The 16,585-nt window shown below is 41.4% G+C and overlaps 1 protein-coding gene across 1 annotated transcript in view; it reads right to left on the bottom strand.

The window, feature by feature from the left end:
• The window catches only part of sema3c (sema domain, immunoglobulin domain (Ig), short basic domain, secreted, (semaphorin) 3C), a 41,250-nt gene that overhangs the window by 12,389 nt on the left and 12,276 nt on the right, over positions 1–16,585 (bottom strand). The window contains exons 3-7 of the mRNA XM_039791882.1: positions 9,406–9,566; positions 8,631–8,693; positions 4,064–4,183; positions 1,306–1,396; positions 67–186 (exon numbers count right to left, since the gene is read on the bottom strand). Of these exons, the coding sequence (XP_039647816.1) occupies positions 67–186; positions 1,306–1,396; positions 4,064–4,183; positions 8,631–8,693; positions 9,406–9,566 (555 nt within the window). The remainder of the gene's footprint in view (positions 1–66; positions 187–1,305; positions 1,397–4,063; positions 4,184–8,630; positions 8,694–9,405; positions 9,567–16,585) is intronic.

Raw genomic sequence — 16,585 nt, forward strand, 5'->3', positions numbered from 1 at the left:
TTGTATATATATATATATATATATATATATATATTCAAAATCTTTAGAGGATGTTTCTGTGCCCACCACTAAGCCACTTAGAGTTGTGCTGGTCTGTTCGCACTGCATTTCTCTTGGTCAGGCTCCTGAAGATGGCAGCATCTGTCCCCATGAAGTCAATGTACATGCCTGAGAACAGCTCCTGGTCTAGAGGAAACAAATCAACAATATGCTCACATATTTTGTAGAGCCATAAAACAACAACAACAATCTACTGTAAAGGGCTTCTAGAAACCAAGAAAAGACTGAAACAGCTTCAGAAATGTAATATATATAATATATACAATACACCAATATTTTATTCTTTGACTGATAAATAATGTTGCATGAATTGGTTTACAGTCTGTGTGTGTTCTGCTGCTAACACGAGACTTTGTGCTCTCCACAGCCGCTTCATGCTCTTTATCATTCCTTTACTCTCACTTCATCATGCATCAGTTCCAGACCATGTGTTTTGGAGGATGTGGGGCAAGTTAGATGAGGATTAGGGGTATGTGGCCGCATCCAAGCTGGCTTGCTAAGGAGCGAGTGTTGACAGCACTCAGACAGCCACAGAGGGTCCAAAACATGAGGATGGGGAGATGAAGCGCCGACACTGCCTCGGATTCTCTGAGTCTCTGAGTGCTGCATCACTGTCTCCACAGCCTTGTCCTGGACCTCAACTTTATTTGGCAGAGCACTTTCCTTCCTACCCCTTTAGGTTATTCCACCCTCCCCTTTTGGCTCCCCCCCCGAGCAACTCTGAAGCTGCTCACTAGCTGGCAAAGTGGCTGCTGACTTGCTCAGGTGTCAGAAAGCAGAGCTGAGGGTGCAATGTTTCGCCTTTAGCCGTGTCAACAGCAACCCAACACCCCTCGACCAATCAGAGATCAAAAGAGAGAGAGGGTGCAGCCTGACCTGAATGAGGTATTGCTTTAGCCTCTGGTGGTCTGTGTTTGATGTGTAAGCAGAGCTGATATTTGAATTATGCTCACTTTTTGTGCAACGACATTTAAACTATATTGATACTGACTGACATTTGACGACTGGCGTTGCTAGGAGACGCACTACTGACTGGGGCACACAGATACTGCACCATTCAAATTACAGTATCAACATTGCCCCTCAGAAACAAAATTTCATGCCCCCTTGAGAACACGGACGGAGGGGGCTCAGTTACTATAGAAAAACAAACAAAACCTTAATTTCTTCTTTTTCGTAAAAACAAGTTTTCAGTTTGTTTTTTTAAAGGCAGAAGTCATGAAGGTGGATGTAGGGAGCACCTACTAAGCATAACGGAGACTGTATTCACTTGAGGGTTGAAGGAGCACCTCCCTTTTCCAGATTCGGTCTTCGAGTCGATGTGAAATACTTGTTCCTGTGACAGAAAAAAGAGGAAGTCAGAGATTGTGGAGACAGTTTTATATGATAAGCTATTCCGTCTCTACCACAATAAAACTGCATATATGAGCGTACCAAATGTACCACAAGGTAGCCCTGCTCACGTTTCTTTCCCTTTTGGTTTTAAACACAGAAATGGTCCTGGCCTGGTCTTCCTTAACTGGCCCATGTGGGACAGTAAAGAGAACATTCCCTTCCTTGTGGTGGACTGGATGGTCCAAACGGCTTTTACTGTAACCTGGGTAAATTATAGCGCTTCCTGTCCCATCCTATTTAGGTCTGGTCATTCAAGGAAGCACTATTCCTTGAATGGGGATGCAAGTGATGTCATTTTCCAGGAAAATATGTGTGTTCGCCAAGAGGTTCTGGAGGTGGACTCCATCTGGTAGGCTGTGTCGTTAACCTCTACACTGCAAAAAGTATCCATTTTAACAAGTCATTTGATGTTGCGATGAACCAATAAATCCCCGAATGCACTAAAAATCTGTTTGTTGGTTCTCTTGAACGTTTCTGTAAAGAAGTGATAACTGTTTGTACTGATAAATGTTTCTGGGGAATTCCTGATACACTAATTGACTGGGTAATATGGACATTTAACGCAGTGTATAATTCCCTACCAACCTGAGTAGCACTTACTAAACCACAAAATAAGACAAAAAACATTGACACAGGCAAATACCTTTCTGTTGCAGCCATCCCATCAAGTTTCAAAACAACATAATGTTTGTGTGGGTTCCGTTCTTGGGGGCAAAGGTCCAAACTCTGTGCGCTCGCTGTCAACTTCCCACTACGGCAGCTTGTTATACTTAACAGATCCCTTTTCTTGAGACACTGACATGTTTGATTTGCAAACAGAGCACTCTGCCTTTTAAACAAAACCCCCAAATGACAAAAGGCACCGCAGTGTGGAAAGAGCCTGGTTGGGAGCTGACTCGCTCTGCTTATTAGTGTTTGGCAGCAGTCGGCAGTCTGGGGCTAAATGTTGTTCACTCAGTGAGCATTTCTCTCCTGGAGGGCTTCCCCGCTCTTACTTCCAGAGCTGTGCGGCCGGAGATGAGAGCGCAGCCCTCCATGCCTGACACTGGAGCTCCATTTTCTCCCTCTTATCCTCGGCATCTCCTCTCATGTGGCTCAAATTAAGTGCATGAAAACTTTGCTCATATAACGTTATGGAGTCTTTCTTATCATGTGGCAACACTTCTAAATTCCTAGCAGACCAGTAAAAGAATATTCTATTGTTAGAAACAATCGCTATATGATGCCGACATGAATTTAAATTCAGGCAAATATAAACTGTAAGGAGATTATAGCAATTCCATATGCGCTGGTTGTCATCCACTTAATAGATTTCCAGTACTGACTCTGAATTATAGTTATTCTACTACAACTAGTAGTGAGTGTTGTAAAGACATTCTATTTTATATTATTGCAGCGATTAATCAAAAACACGTCATCTTTTGTTTTGAACTTTTAAATAATTAGATAAAAACTGATTCATCAAAAGATAAATATTCCTCGTCCACATCCCTTGAGGCTTTTAGGATTACTATATCTCTTTTCAAGAAAATTATTTTTGTTTACTTGCTCTGGTTGTCAGGACTGTATTACCACTTACCTCTCGCTAAGGGGTAACATTAACAGCCAACACTATTTTTAGGGAATAAAAGAAGAAGAGAGTTATGAATTACGGTCTCAATTGAGTAATAAGCACATTAATTGCACTAACTCAATTGAGTTAATATAATCAGGTTTATTGTTTTAAATAACCACAGGGGAACCTCTGCATGTTCTTCTTTAGCTCATTATTTCTAAATGTCCCACCACCAAACCCCCTTCGGATCTTTTTTAAAAGGTCCCATGGAATGAAAATTTCACTTTATGAGGTTTTTTAACATTAATATGAGTTCCCCCAGCCTGCCTATAGTCCCCAATTGGCTTGAAATGGTGATAGGTGTAAACAGAGCCCTTGGTATCCTGCTCTGCCTTTGAGAAAATGAAAGCTCAGATGGGCCGATCTGGAATCTTGCTCCTTATGAGGTCATAACAAGCGAGGTTACCTCCCCTTTCTCTGCTTTGCCCGCCCAGAGAATTTGGCCCACCCATGGGAGAGAGACATCATGGCTTTCAAACGAGAAAAGTGGCAGTTGGTCAAGGCCACACCCCCACTCTCCACCTTGCCCCGCCCTCTCTCCTCCTCAATAGCTACAGACACAGAAATGGCATGTTCTGAGGAAAGCTCATTGTGGGACTGGCTCTAGTGGCTGTAATTCTGCACCAAGGCTGAATTTCGGGAAAGAGACTTCAGATACAGTATTAGGGGACCACTAAGGCCTATAGAAAAGCATCCAAAGAGCACCATGTCATGGGACCTTTACAATTTTAAGTATAAATGCTTACAATTTAGGATTAGAGGTACCAGAGGTTCTTGTTTGTGTGTAGTATCATTCAGCAGCCTGCAGTGTATCCTATTTTAATGGACAACCAGTGTGAATAATCTACCAAACACATGGGCAGTTTTGGTCTCTAGTTTATCAACAGTTACTGTAATGGATGTGTTGACCACCAGGCCAATGTCCCCAAAAATGGTTTATTCCCCTTAAGAGTTTGTATATTTAGTGAAGCGAATCTGTCATCGTGTTCCCACCTCTGGTCTGCGGCCCCTGTTGATGTACGCACAGACGGGACTGTACGCTCCACTGCCACACATGAACAGATGAGTTCTGTTATAAGGCTGCACCACCCGGATGAAGTTCCCACAGCCATGCTGGAAAGTACAGATAAACATAAAAAAGTTCAGTAGGTGAGAAACATAAAAAATGTAAAAACGTTGCTCATGTTAATTCCCATGAAACACAAAGTTAATTGTAATAAGTAATCTTTAATAAGATAATTGTTCTCACATTAGACTTTAACGTGAGGGTGGAGCTTGCAAATGAAAATTTTAATTCATAGGCGATTAAACGTACCATCATACAATTCAATACACTTGCTGCTACAGCCTTGGCTGGTCTTGTATGACCAGTACCTTATGGTGGCCAGTAATTTAGCATTTGGCTAAGTTTTATTTGTAGCCACTGTGGTCACTGTTCAAAGATTATAGTGTTGCTTTAGAGGTCCCATACCATGCATTTTTTTAGGTTCATAATTGTAATTTGGGTTTCTACCAGAACATTTTTACATTCTTCAATGTTCAAAAAACATTAATTCTCTCATACTGTCTGTCTGAATATACCTGTATTCACTCTCTGTCTGAAACGTTCTGTTTTAGCGCCTGTCTCTTTAAGGTTTCTTCCCGAACAAGCCCGGTCTGGTCTGATTGGTCAACGTTTCCAGGTCTTCTCCATCTGCGCCCTCGGTGTCTCTGCACCGTCATTGCAGCCGGGGAATGACTCTAACGACCCTGTAGTGGCGCTTTCTACCTATATATAGTGTAGTTGTGACATCACAACCGTACGGAAGTGCTGCCGGCTCATTTAAAGGCAATGATCCTGATAAGGGCTATGTGCATTTTTATGGATTGAGCGTTTTGATACTTTCACAGTATTTACATAGCATCGCAACCTGATTTATAATAATAAAAAAAAACATGAAAATAGCACTTTTTACAATATGAAAGCTTTAATGTTGATTAACCTTAAATAAACCTACAATAAAATAACAAATGAATAGCAGTTGGCAACACTCTTCCAATCCATTCACTGTAAAAAATAATAATAATTACTTTAATCTCAGCTATGACACAATACACTGAAACAGACATAACAGAGGATCATGTCTATTTCCTGGTACACAGCCAAGGTGAATACCAAATCCAGAACTTGTTTATCTCTCCTGAAGTATCCTATTCCATATGAGGCAGTAACTCAAACTTATCTCACTTCTTATGGCAGTTATACAATCACATGCTGCACCATCAAACAATCCTACAGCTCACTGGTCTGGTATTAAGGCCAGTGGAAAAAGAGTGTCAGTGGTATATGTGATATATCTAGGTAAGGCAGATTACTGATCTCCCTCCATCTCTTCTTTCAGTTCCCAAACCCAGCAGCGGGAGTGCTGGACTTTGTGGCTCATTAAGACTGAGCTAGCAGAAAATGAGTGGAGAAAGGAAGAGAGAGCAGAAAGAAGTGGGGAGGAGAGGAACACATATCCAGGGAGCCGTCAAGAACTTGGCCATGGCTGCAGGAATGGCAGCTGCTGCAGCTCGCGATCGGTACACAGCTCCACTGGGAGCATTTGACAAAAAAAACCCCAAAACTATATTTTCACCGTTACACACCCATCTCTGTTATTTATCCTGCTCCTCTATACAATATCTCTTTCCCAGTCTGTCTGTCTGTCTGTCTGTCTTTTTCCTCACTTTTATCACCCATTAATCTCATCACACCCTCCTTCAACCCTCACCGGGCCTGGGTCCTGCTCAACATATCTGATGTTGAGTTTCGCAGAGCCACACATATGTAGCTGCATCCTGTTTTATTGTCATCTCGAGTTTCCTCTTCATACGCACGCAGCTTTTGTGACCGTGCCAGATAAACTGCATCCAGCTTTACGGCCTCAAATTCAAGTGGTGATCACATTTAGTTTAAAGTGGAGGCTTTTGAGCTAGCAGCAAAACAGACTAAATCAACCTGGTTGGTCTATATTTCTCCTTCTGTGCCACCCTCCGGCGCAAACAATGTGCAGTCGCTGTCTGGAGCCCCTCTTCAAGAGGAACTTAACATATACAGATGTGTAGGGTAAACCATAACAGAGGGATGGGGGCTCTGATTTAAATGAAGAAACCCATGAGAAAGGAGAGCAGCATTATGGAAGAGAGAAAATGAAATATGCTGCGGTAGAAGAGAAACCGAGAGTTGGAAAAAGTGACGAAGAAAAGTGGAAAAATAGTAAGACTGAAAGAGAAACTTTCAGAAGAGAAACTGGCAGAGTTGCGAGCAAAAAAAGAAATCACAAAAGGAAGAAGGGGCCACTGAGTGGCTCCACATGAAGATGGCTCACCCAGATATTTGTGGGAGCCTGTCTGCAGCCGGTGGGCTGTGACTCAGGGCAGCACAAATCACCCACTGACGGAAACAGATTCTTCTCCATTTCTGCAACAGCATGTTTTACAAAACCCTGGCTCCATTAGCCCAGCTGCTGTCAGTGAATGGACAGATGATGGAGAATGTGGGAAAAACAGGCAGCGCTGGTCGTAGTGTGATGCTTTTTATGGTAACTTCTACCGTTACTTTGAAAATCAGGGTTAGAATTTATTTACAAAGTTGCTTGGGAGGTTTCTTCTTTCAAAACATATCTTTCTATCTCCCTGTACTCTGCACTGCAGTGTCTAACTGTGCATGTATTCCAGACCAACCCAATTAGAGGAAAACAGAGGCGGAGGAGGAATCATTCTTCTGAGTGCTATGCCTTCATTAAATCTTGTTGCAGCTAACAAGTGCTGCTGAGAATCAGGCCGGGGTTATGAAATCTCTGCGTCAATGAGCTGTGTCCCATTTGCGAGCTTTGATTCTGGTTTATTTTTCTACAGCGCTCCGTGGCCCTCGATCCTCCCACGCCTCACTCTCATTCCTGACCAACTGTCCCGATGCCAGGAGGACTCCGGGCCAGTCGGTGACCCTGCAGACATCTGCAGCCGGCTTCACTTGTGGTTTGACCTGACACAAGCTCACAGATGGGAGAGGGAAATCCCAGGAGGCAGCACGTACAGTTCCGCAGTAGACCCACATGGAGGAACGGATCAGGGAACAGCTGACAAAACCTTTATTCTAGATCTTGAACATCATGGAAGATGAGGGCTAGTCGGATATACTGGTCGGTTTCTTCTGTAACTCATTAGGTTAGCTACCATTAGCAACTTCCGCATTAGCTACTATTTGTTACCAGTGTTGGGAGTAACGCGTTACAAAAGTAATGCAATTACAGTAATGTATTCCTTTTGGCTTTAATGCAGTAATATAACATTACTAATAATACTTTGATAATATTATACCCGTTACAATCTCAGGAAAGCGCGTTACAACGCACTTTAACCGTCGTTTTGTTTTTTTTAAGAATTCACAAACATCGCGAAACATTTCGGCACAGAAAAAAAAAGTCTGTGAGTATTATTTCTTGTTGCTGGAATTCAAGGGTTGAGATGACTGCAGAGACTGATTCTACATTTGCGAGATGGACACACTATTACACACTAACAAATCGCTATTTTCAGGAGTTATTACTGCTGTCCCGTCACTGTTCCAGTGGACAGAGACAGAACCAGAGACGGTAAGGACAACATCTGAGTCCCAACAGGTGACGGTAGGTCAGCGCGGACAGCAGTGTGTCCGAGCAGCTGACAGATATAAACATATCAGGAATTAATGTTTAGGCCTGTTACATGTAATAGCATTAGATTTTATCAAGGTAGGCTACTTTTTTATGAAGTATTTCAAATTTCTCCTACTTTATACTTCTACTCCACTACAATTCAGTCAAGTAGGCCTATTTTACGTTTTACTTCACTATTTATTGATAGATTTAGTTACTTTGCAGATTCAGATTAATAATACAAAATATTATGAATAAATTATGATGTAGGCCTATTAAAGTGGATAACGATGAGACTTTGTTGATCCCATGGTGAAATTCACAAACTAGGCATACAAGTCATACTTCCGTGGTTATTTTGGTGAAAGTAACTCAACAGTAACGCAAAAGTAGCGTAAAGCATTACAATTCAGAGACAGTAATATTGTAATATAACAAATTACTCTCAAATGACAGTAACTAGTAATCTATAATGCATTACAATTTGGAAGTATCTTGCCCAACACTGTTTGTTACACTATGGAGGTTTAGCACTCCACTAACTTAATGGGGACCAAACGATTTAATCGTGTGGCTCTTCTAGACTTTCCTAATGTTATTGGACCGAATGGATCAAATTCTGATAGTGGAAGGATTCATTTTGCGGGGATTTGTGCAGTCGGAGGTGCGTTTATCATACGACATTTACCAAAAATGTGATGAAGATAAAACATAAGTAATCCATTCAACTTTAAAACATTTTAAGATATTTACTGTTGGCACAGTAACTATTATCAGCTTCATGAGCTGACGTGAGTATTCATATCTGAATTTCTATTTATTTATTTTTTGAATATTTTTTTATTGCCTAACCAATGAAAGGCCCCAAGAAATCCAAAGATGAGGGTTTTGAGGGTCCTTACCGTGGGGTCCTTTCCTGCCATTTGGCATTCCTCTATCTTGCTTGTAGACGCAGGCCAAAACACCTGGTGGGGGGAAAAAAAAAAAACAGCGCAGCGTTTAAATTATTGATAAGTGGGGAAGTGAGCCCAGGAAGCCAGCAACAGTTTGAGATAGACATGAATATACCCATGTTGATCTTTGATCATATCCTGTTTACACGGACAGAAATCCCAGGGAACATTTGTGGGAAATTAACAAAACAAATGTTGTAAAAAAACATACAGTTTCAATAGCAGTTTCTGCGTAAGTGATTACAGCCGGCTATCGTCAGTGGAAAATGTGTGAGTTGTCAAACCCGGGAGTGGTGCTTGAAGGTCTAGCTCAATGAATATATCAAGCAATTTACTTGGAAAAAATGGATGCGGTGCGGCACTCCCTGGGGGAACCTAAATGCTTTCCCATCTGTTTATGCACTTCATGCCTGTCAATTACGTGGAAGATAACTCCTTCACTGCATACAGAATCAGTTATCAGAGAGCTCCAGCATTTTCATACCTCTTTTGAATAAACCTTAAATTGTTCTGATCGTGGCAAATTTATGGTAGTTTGCGTATCATTGCATGGATTAGAATAATACCAGTGCATCAGCTTTACGATGCACCTGACACACTGTTAAATTGAACTAAAAATGTATTTCCTCCTTTGTTGTGGAGAGAGAAAAGAAATGCTATACATGCCAGCATTGCATCAGAACAAAATGTTAACCACAGACCCTAATGAGAAGCATCTGCTGACCTTAAGTGTGCCATGGGTGACGTTGTTAATGTCCATAGAGAGGACATGGTCTTTGCAGCCCACATACATCCTGTCCTGGTCCTCGTCCATCTGCAGGATCCTGTAGTCCATGGCCTTGTCTGATATACTGTAGTGTTCAAAGGACGGGGAGGCCTGCAAGTCTGAAAGAGACACAGAAAACAAGGTTTAGGAAAACACACAAATAAGCTTGTTTTCACGCTGAGATGAGAAGTTCTCTCCTTCTTCTACTTAATTAAACTCAAGAGAAAAAGCTACATACAAGCCCATGTTAATCTCTCTCTGATCAGATCTCAAAATGAGGTCCTTGTGCATGAGTCAATGGGTTTTTAAAAGAGATCTCAAAAGAAAACTCAGTAATCTAACTTTTAGGATTTGGATGCTGCTCTTTAAACGTGTGCCAGTTCTCTTCTGTTCCCATTTCATATGAAGGGTAACTGAAGATTTTAGCTTTGTGCACTGGAACAGATCATTATCATTATAACCTAAGGTTGGTATCAAACCTCAACAGTTTTGGTAACAACCGAAATTAATCTGAAACTCAAGAGTATCCAGAACTGTCGAGAAACAAAAGTTTGTATTCAATTCCTGGTCATATTTCTAGCCTTTTCTTAGTAGTTTCCTTAGTTTGCCGTTTATGTATTCTTTGATTGTTCTTGATTGAAATCATCATTTTCAAGTGTATTTTATTCAAGCTATGTTCTTTTACGGTGACTTAGTTTTAGATAATTTGAGAAGTTTAGCTCTTATTGTTAGATAAAAATGTTCTGATTTCTAAACATAATGCATCACACCTACAGATCCAATGTGTCTCCAGACTCCATGTGAAATCCTCATTGCTCTTATATGTGATCACAAAATGATGTAAAAATCTTCCAATTCCTTGAGATAAAAGCAGATGACTCTGAATCGTTCAGAAATAATTATCTGAATTACTCTGAATCATCAACATTATCACACTGGATGATACACAGAATAAATTGCACCCTGAAAATGATCTCACAGTGATTTGTTGCTACTGTGATTATTCACAGTTCACTTAACTTTCATCCAGTCAATCAAAGCTGTGACTACAGAGTACTTGTTCAGGGGAGATACTGTATGAAAAAGTCTTCCTGCAGAGTCTCTTCTACTCATTAAAAGCACATAATGTTCACACACACCAAGTAAACATTCTCAGACAGTTATTTTCAGCCTATTTGCTCCAGAGATAGAGAACTCTCAACCATACCATCAAAGGCCTTCACTGTTGAAACCAAACTCATGCATATTTATCACTTTTTCAATCTGTTCTGAGAGCAGGGTGGGAGGCAACGTAGATCTACACCCTCCATTTCCTCCCCTCCATTGACCCTCTCTTGGCTCTCTTTGTATTCCCTCCTCTAATCAACAAACAGGTTGCCTGTGCTTAGCTTCTATGCCTTGGGCTAAAGTCACATTTTCATTATTGTGTGACATACGCTTTTGGGGCTGGGGCCTTTTATCTCAATGGAAAGTGGCTTTTCTGTGGCACTCCTCACTCTGATCACAGGCTGTTGTTTGGGGCGTTCGCCTCGTAAAAACTGGAGTGTTTAACTTTAAATAAAGACAAGTTAACCACTTCAGTCACAGGACAGTTTCCCACGATTCTTCGCTCTCTAAATCCACCGTGTTTACCTACATTGCCTTATATGGTTAATGTCTTGAAGTGAGTGTTTTTGAATCATCAGAGGCGAGAGCATCATCTGGTGTCTAATGAAGAACATACACACAAATACGACTCCGTTTTTACCTGATTTGCCAGGAACAAAATTAAAGCTGAATGTGTCCTGTCAAGCAGATGCGTGGTTAATAGAGAAGAGAAACGTATATAAACAAAGATCAGCTTCGTGTTTCGAAGCTGAAGCGATAGCATCGCAGATCGTATCACAGAGAGCTCTGTGCAGAGGCTGAAAAAGGTTTAAGATGTTACACGCCTTGCTCTGCCAGAGTGCAAGACACCAAGGGTGAAAGAATCACTAACAGTTAATTAAAAACATGCAGGGCTCAAAATTCTGCCAAAACACACATCTTTCTAAAATACAGTATTGGAGGCGATTCAGGAAAACCTTTTTAAGACCACAATAGTGTAACTCATTTTTACACATGGAAGTAAATCTTAATTTAAACACTCTTCTAGTTGATTTCTCTGGAGCTTAAGATGGCAGCTGTCAATAAACATACAGCTGTTTATAACGTACGGTCTGAGCAGGAGCTTTACAATCGTATATTATAGCGTATACAGGCTCAGTGGTTGAGTTAAACCTAAGTGGGTAGAAGCCAAAGAACCACAGCTTTTTAAAATGTGTAAGATTGGGGTGAAGAAAAAGGCAAAAGGTGAAAGAAGAGGTATCTGTTATGAAGCATTCTTTCTACTAACTGCAAAATGCAAGTTTTCTAGCCCTAGTTCTAGTGATAGTGAAAACCTCCAAATCCAAAAACTAGAGTGCTAAAACTAAAATTTGTGATGTCAGTGACCAGTGTCAGACTCCATAGACAAAAATTGGGAAAGATGTTATAAATGATAATGTGGATACATTTTCTGTTTCATATCTGAGAACACTACAACAGCATAAAGCTCATTTGGGTATAATAAAAAGAAAGAAAACTTCTCTAACTCTAACTACTTTGAGAGAGAGTATCTCATCTTCACAAATATTGATTTTTGAGGCAATGCAAATAACATTTAAATTGGTAATTTAGGTGGTATTCACCTTTAAGAAAATGTCTCTGTAATATGTCAATGAGTATTGAAAGGATTACGATGATGTAGTGTTTTCTTTCTTCTTAAAACATTAACCGAATAATAATTAATTACCCTTTAAATGTTACAAATCTGTAGTAATTATGGTTCGTAATAGAGCAGCAACTAGATTTGTACCCCCCCCCCCCCCTGCACACTGTTAATTGACTCGGACATTATGGTACACTCCTGTCTTTTTAGCTCTACTTCTGACAGCATCCCTCCGAAACACACAAGGGGAACAAATTGTTCAGAGGGGTGTGGTGCGGTGTGAAATAACTGTTTAATATTACGTTTTCTCAGTGGGGGGAAATAGGAAAAAATTCACTTTTTCGTGAGGGTGGAAGGCCAGTTAAGTCTGGTGCTGGGATGGGACGTGGCAGGGGTGTGTCACATGGATCCGGCTTACTCACTGAGAGACAACGGAAACCCTCTGGAGCCCACATACCGTCGGATCCAGTATCTTCTCAGTGCTCTGCTTTCAATCTCATACAAACATATGAGTCATGCCTGCACTGCTGCAGCATTGTAGACCACTATCAAAAGTTCACAGATGGTGCACGCACCTGCTCCATCAGTCATTCAATATATGCACTGGGACCATGTGTTCACAGAATCATTGCCAGCTCATAACCTTCGTATGACGTCTTTGTAGACCCAAACTGCTACTAGTGTTCCCTCCTTGCAGCTAAGTTTTTTGGCACCACAACCTCACAGTTTGTACACATTTTCATAATTGGATCAAAACAGAAGAAAAACTAAAGTTCGAGCACAATTGTTTCTTCGGTTTTCGTGTCTGTGATGAAGAAATCCTCTGGACCACATGTAGTTCGTTAGTCTTGAGTTTATATGCGTTCCTCACTGTTGAGATCACACAACTTTCCCGAGAGGGAAGAGTGTCAAAAGTGTTTGTCGACATCATTACTCAGACGAGTGGCTTGTTGCGGACAGCGTTGTTTTGGGGATGCTAAAGGACAGAACAATAGATCTTCGAATAACACACTTAGTCCTGCTTTGCGAAAAGAACAAGGATCTGCAGTTTTAAGGATGATATTTTGTGCCAAGACACAAAGGTGGGGACCTGACACAGTAGGATTGGGAAAAGCTGAGGTAACGTGAGTGATGAAATGTCTTATTGTGTGTTGTTTTGTCTTTCTCGATGCTGTCGTTATTGCAGGAGAAGAGAGAAAGAAACTGAAAAAAGAGAGATAAAGGAAAGCAGGGTTTGAGCGTTGACAGTTGGTGGGTTTTCTATTATGCATGTGGGCAGGTGGGCCTCACACATCCTTGCGGACCTCACTGCAGTCCCCAGTGTCCTGCCTTTGAGATTTGACCCATAGTGCCCCATTGGCCGCATGGCAGAGCAATGGTGATATAATCCACTCTAATCCATGCGATGGACAGTGGGGTTAGCATTAAGGGCAAGGTGGCGACTAGAGAGCTGAGACTTTCTCTCTCTTTGATGTGTTTTTTTGTGTGAAGTGGTCAAGCGGAAGCAGCACAAAAGCCTTTTGTTGAGCAGGGAAACGACAGCGGTCATTCAATATTAAACAGCAGGTTGCTTTCTTTGCTGCAGAGGAGATCCTATTAGCCGAAAACTTTACCCCTCACATGTTGCAGGATGTGATAAAAAACCGCTAGTAGATCAAAGTTTTCCTGAAAGAGTTAGTTAATCAATCAATTAAATTCAACTATTTTAATAATGGATTCATTTTTGAAAGGGGTACACTTGCAATCTAGTGCTGCACTGTCATAAAGTTGGGGAACTTGTATATATATGTATATCCTGACGTCTAGTCCCTTGTATGGGTCTAACGCCAAACATAATGGATCCTACAGTGCCAACAGTGCAACTTGATAGTCTTTTATTGCTTTTTATCTGAATGGTGAACACCCCTTTCAACCCTCACACCTCCAGGTTGTAATGCATGGTTCACTCTTTGCTATTTGCTAATTTTCTTTGTTTTATATCATTGTAAATAAAATATCTCAACTAAATATGACAACGTCACCACAATGTTCATTAGTAGCTATTTTGGAGCTTTCAATCGTATAACGTCACCTTCCTCAGCAGATGGAGTGTGCATAGTTGCAATAGTAAATTGTTGTAAAATTTCTTCCTGTAGGCTTAAAAGAGAAAAAGATTAGTAGATATTGTTGGGTTTCGGACTGTTGGTCGGACAAAAACAAATGCAATGGTCATTTTCCAATAGTTTCTTTATTTAATCGATTCAATTCTTTTTTTTTATGATTATTTTTTACATTTTAGACCATAGGACAGCTGAAGACATGAAAGGGGAGAGAGAAGGGGAATGATATGCAGCAAAGGGCCGCAGGGCGGAGTCGAGGAGTAAACCTCTATATATGGGCGCCTGCTCTACCAGGTGAGCAACCCAGGTGCCCTTAATCGATTCAATTATGCATGAAAATAATCAATGGTTGCAGCCCAATGTAACTGTCAGATCTGCCGAGATGTTGTGACAGGTGGCCTGATGAAGGCCATGTCAACTGATCGCAGGCTGACATCCTTTATGGAGTTTAAAAATTAAATACAGCCCTTTGGATCATTACAGCAGGCCGTACTTTTCGTTTGTGCTCTCCCTACAGCCTTGAAGAAAGGATATCTAAAGAAACTACAAGCTGTGATCACTGTAGCGCGTAATTCTGCCTTCTTTAAACCATAGGAGAATTGATTGTTCATGGTCACAGACTCCAGGGTAATAACCCAGAGAGGCAACAAGCCACAAAGATTCACAGAGTAACATACAAAACATGCTCTTTTTTTGTGATTGTGGAGAAAAGCTAAGTTGAAATACAAAAAAAAAAAAAAAGTTGTGGGCAAAAGAAAGGGACTTGTTTTTGTGGCCCTGTTTGTATGGCAGCAATATAATGCAGAGGAGATTGCAGTGCTCACTTAGCAGACTTTTTTGTTGTTGTGATTACTGTATATAGCCAGGAGTGGGAAGGCAACAACAACCACAAGGAAGCTTCACCCAGGTTTTTAACCCACAAGACTATCTGACAGACTTGGTTATTTGAACAACCTCTGGGTTTTACAGCAGTAAACAACGCGTCCATGGTTCTGGTTTGGGATGTCCATACAAGAAGGGTTTTGTTGTAAAAATTAAGAGATTCACTGTCGCTGGAAAGTATGTGGGATCTTTATGACAGAGGCGATTGTAGTTTTGGACTGCCCAGCACTGAGGTTTTAGGAGCCGATGCCAACTGACTGAGCTGGTGTCACTTCCAACAGCCTTTAGGCTCTTCTTCCAATTTGATGGGAGGACAAAATAGGCAAAAGAACACGAACGGAAACAGTGTGGCATCGTGGCTAATTTTGTAGGGAAATGTGGTGGGGAAGACTGAAAAACATAGCTTTTGATTATAAGATTCACCTGATGAAATCCATCTGTGGAGACTTTTCTATCTACATAACAAGGTGATAAAATCAGCATACTGTCAAGAATGTGGTATTATTTTGTCAAAACATTAGCTTAGCCCTTGTGAAGCAGGGATGAGCAGCTTTACACAAAACTGACTGTGTGAAGTGTTGAGTTTTTTTTATTTATGAACACCAGTGTCTGAACGCAAGCCAAAAGGTCCCTGCACCTAATTAACACTTCAGGATTGGACAGTGGACCAATTACAAACAAACCTTGGTGTCTCCCATGCAAATACAGCTCTCATCAATTGGCTTTGTACCTGAAAGGCCAGTATGAATAAATTAACTCCATGCTAATGAGCATGCTTTCTATTGAGTTCTAGGAGAACCTGTATGTGGTTGTCAAGGGCAGCCGGTGGGAAGACCCCAATCACCCATCTTGATAAATATTGAAGCAGGGGCTTATACCGCCCCTTGCAATTCATCTCTCCTCACAAGATGGAGTGGGTTTCATCACGGAGGCCTGACTTCAAACCTGGTGCCAAATACCATTGCTCTTTGTCTGGACAATGCTAAGAGCTCTTCTGGTTCAGTTCTGGATGGCTGCACTTACCTAACACAGTGCTGGCCCACTCACACATACTGCACCACCAAAAGACTTTATCCCGGCAACTGACGGGCCCCTCTAGAGATAAGTAATGGCTGTTGCCCGACTGAGACGGCCTTCCATTCTCCTTTGGGAGCAGCCTGATGCTATACAGTAATGACTGGTGGCGTATACATATGGCAGAGGGAAAGTTAAGGTGTCGTTCCACTGCGTGGAGACCACCCAGGACGTCTGGCCGACAGAGTCGTCCGATTGTCTGTCTAAGAGACATACTCCACATTCTCAAACAGGCTGTGCTCAGCACTCAAAAACGCAAACAGCATGCACAAACTCACTGTTCGCAACTACTTGTCATGGACGGAAGCCAGCGTTGGCTCAAGATAGGAAAGACTATATATCTACTACGTCTCAT

The sequence above is a fragment of the Perca fluviatilis genome, chromosome 23 (genome assembly GCF_010015445.1).
Source record: "Perca fluviatilis chromosome 23, GENO_Pfluv_1.0, whole genome shotgun sequence".
In the NCBI taxonomy this organism is placed as follows: domain Eukaryota; kingdom Metazoa; phylum Chordata; class Actinopteri; order Perciformes; family Percidae; genus Perca; species Perca fluviatilis.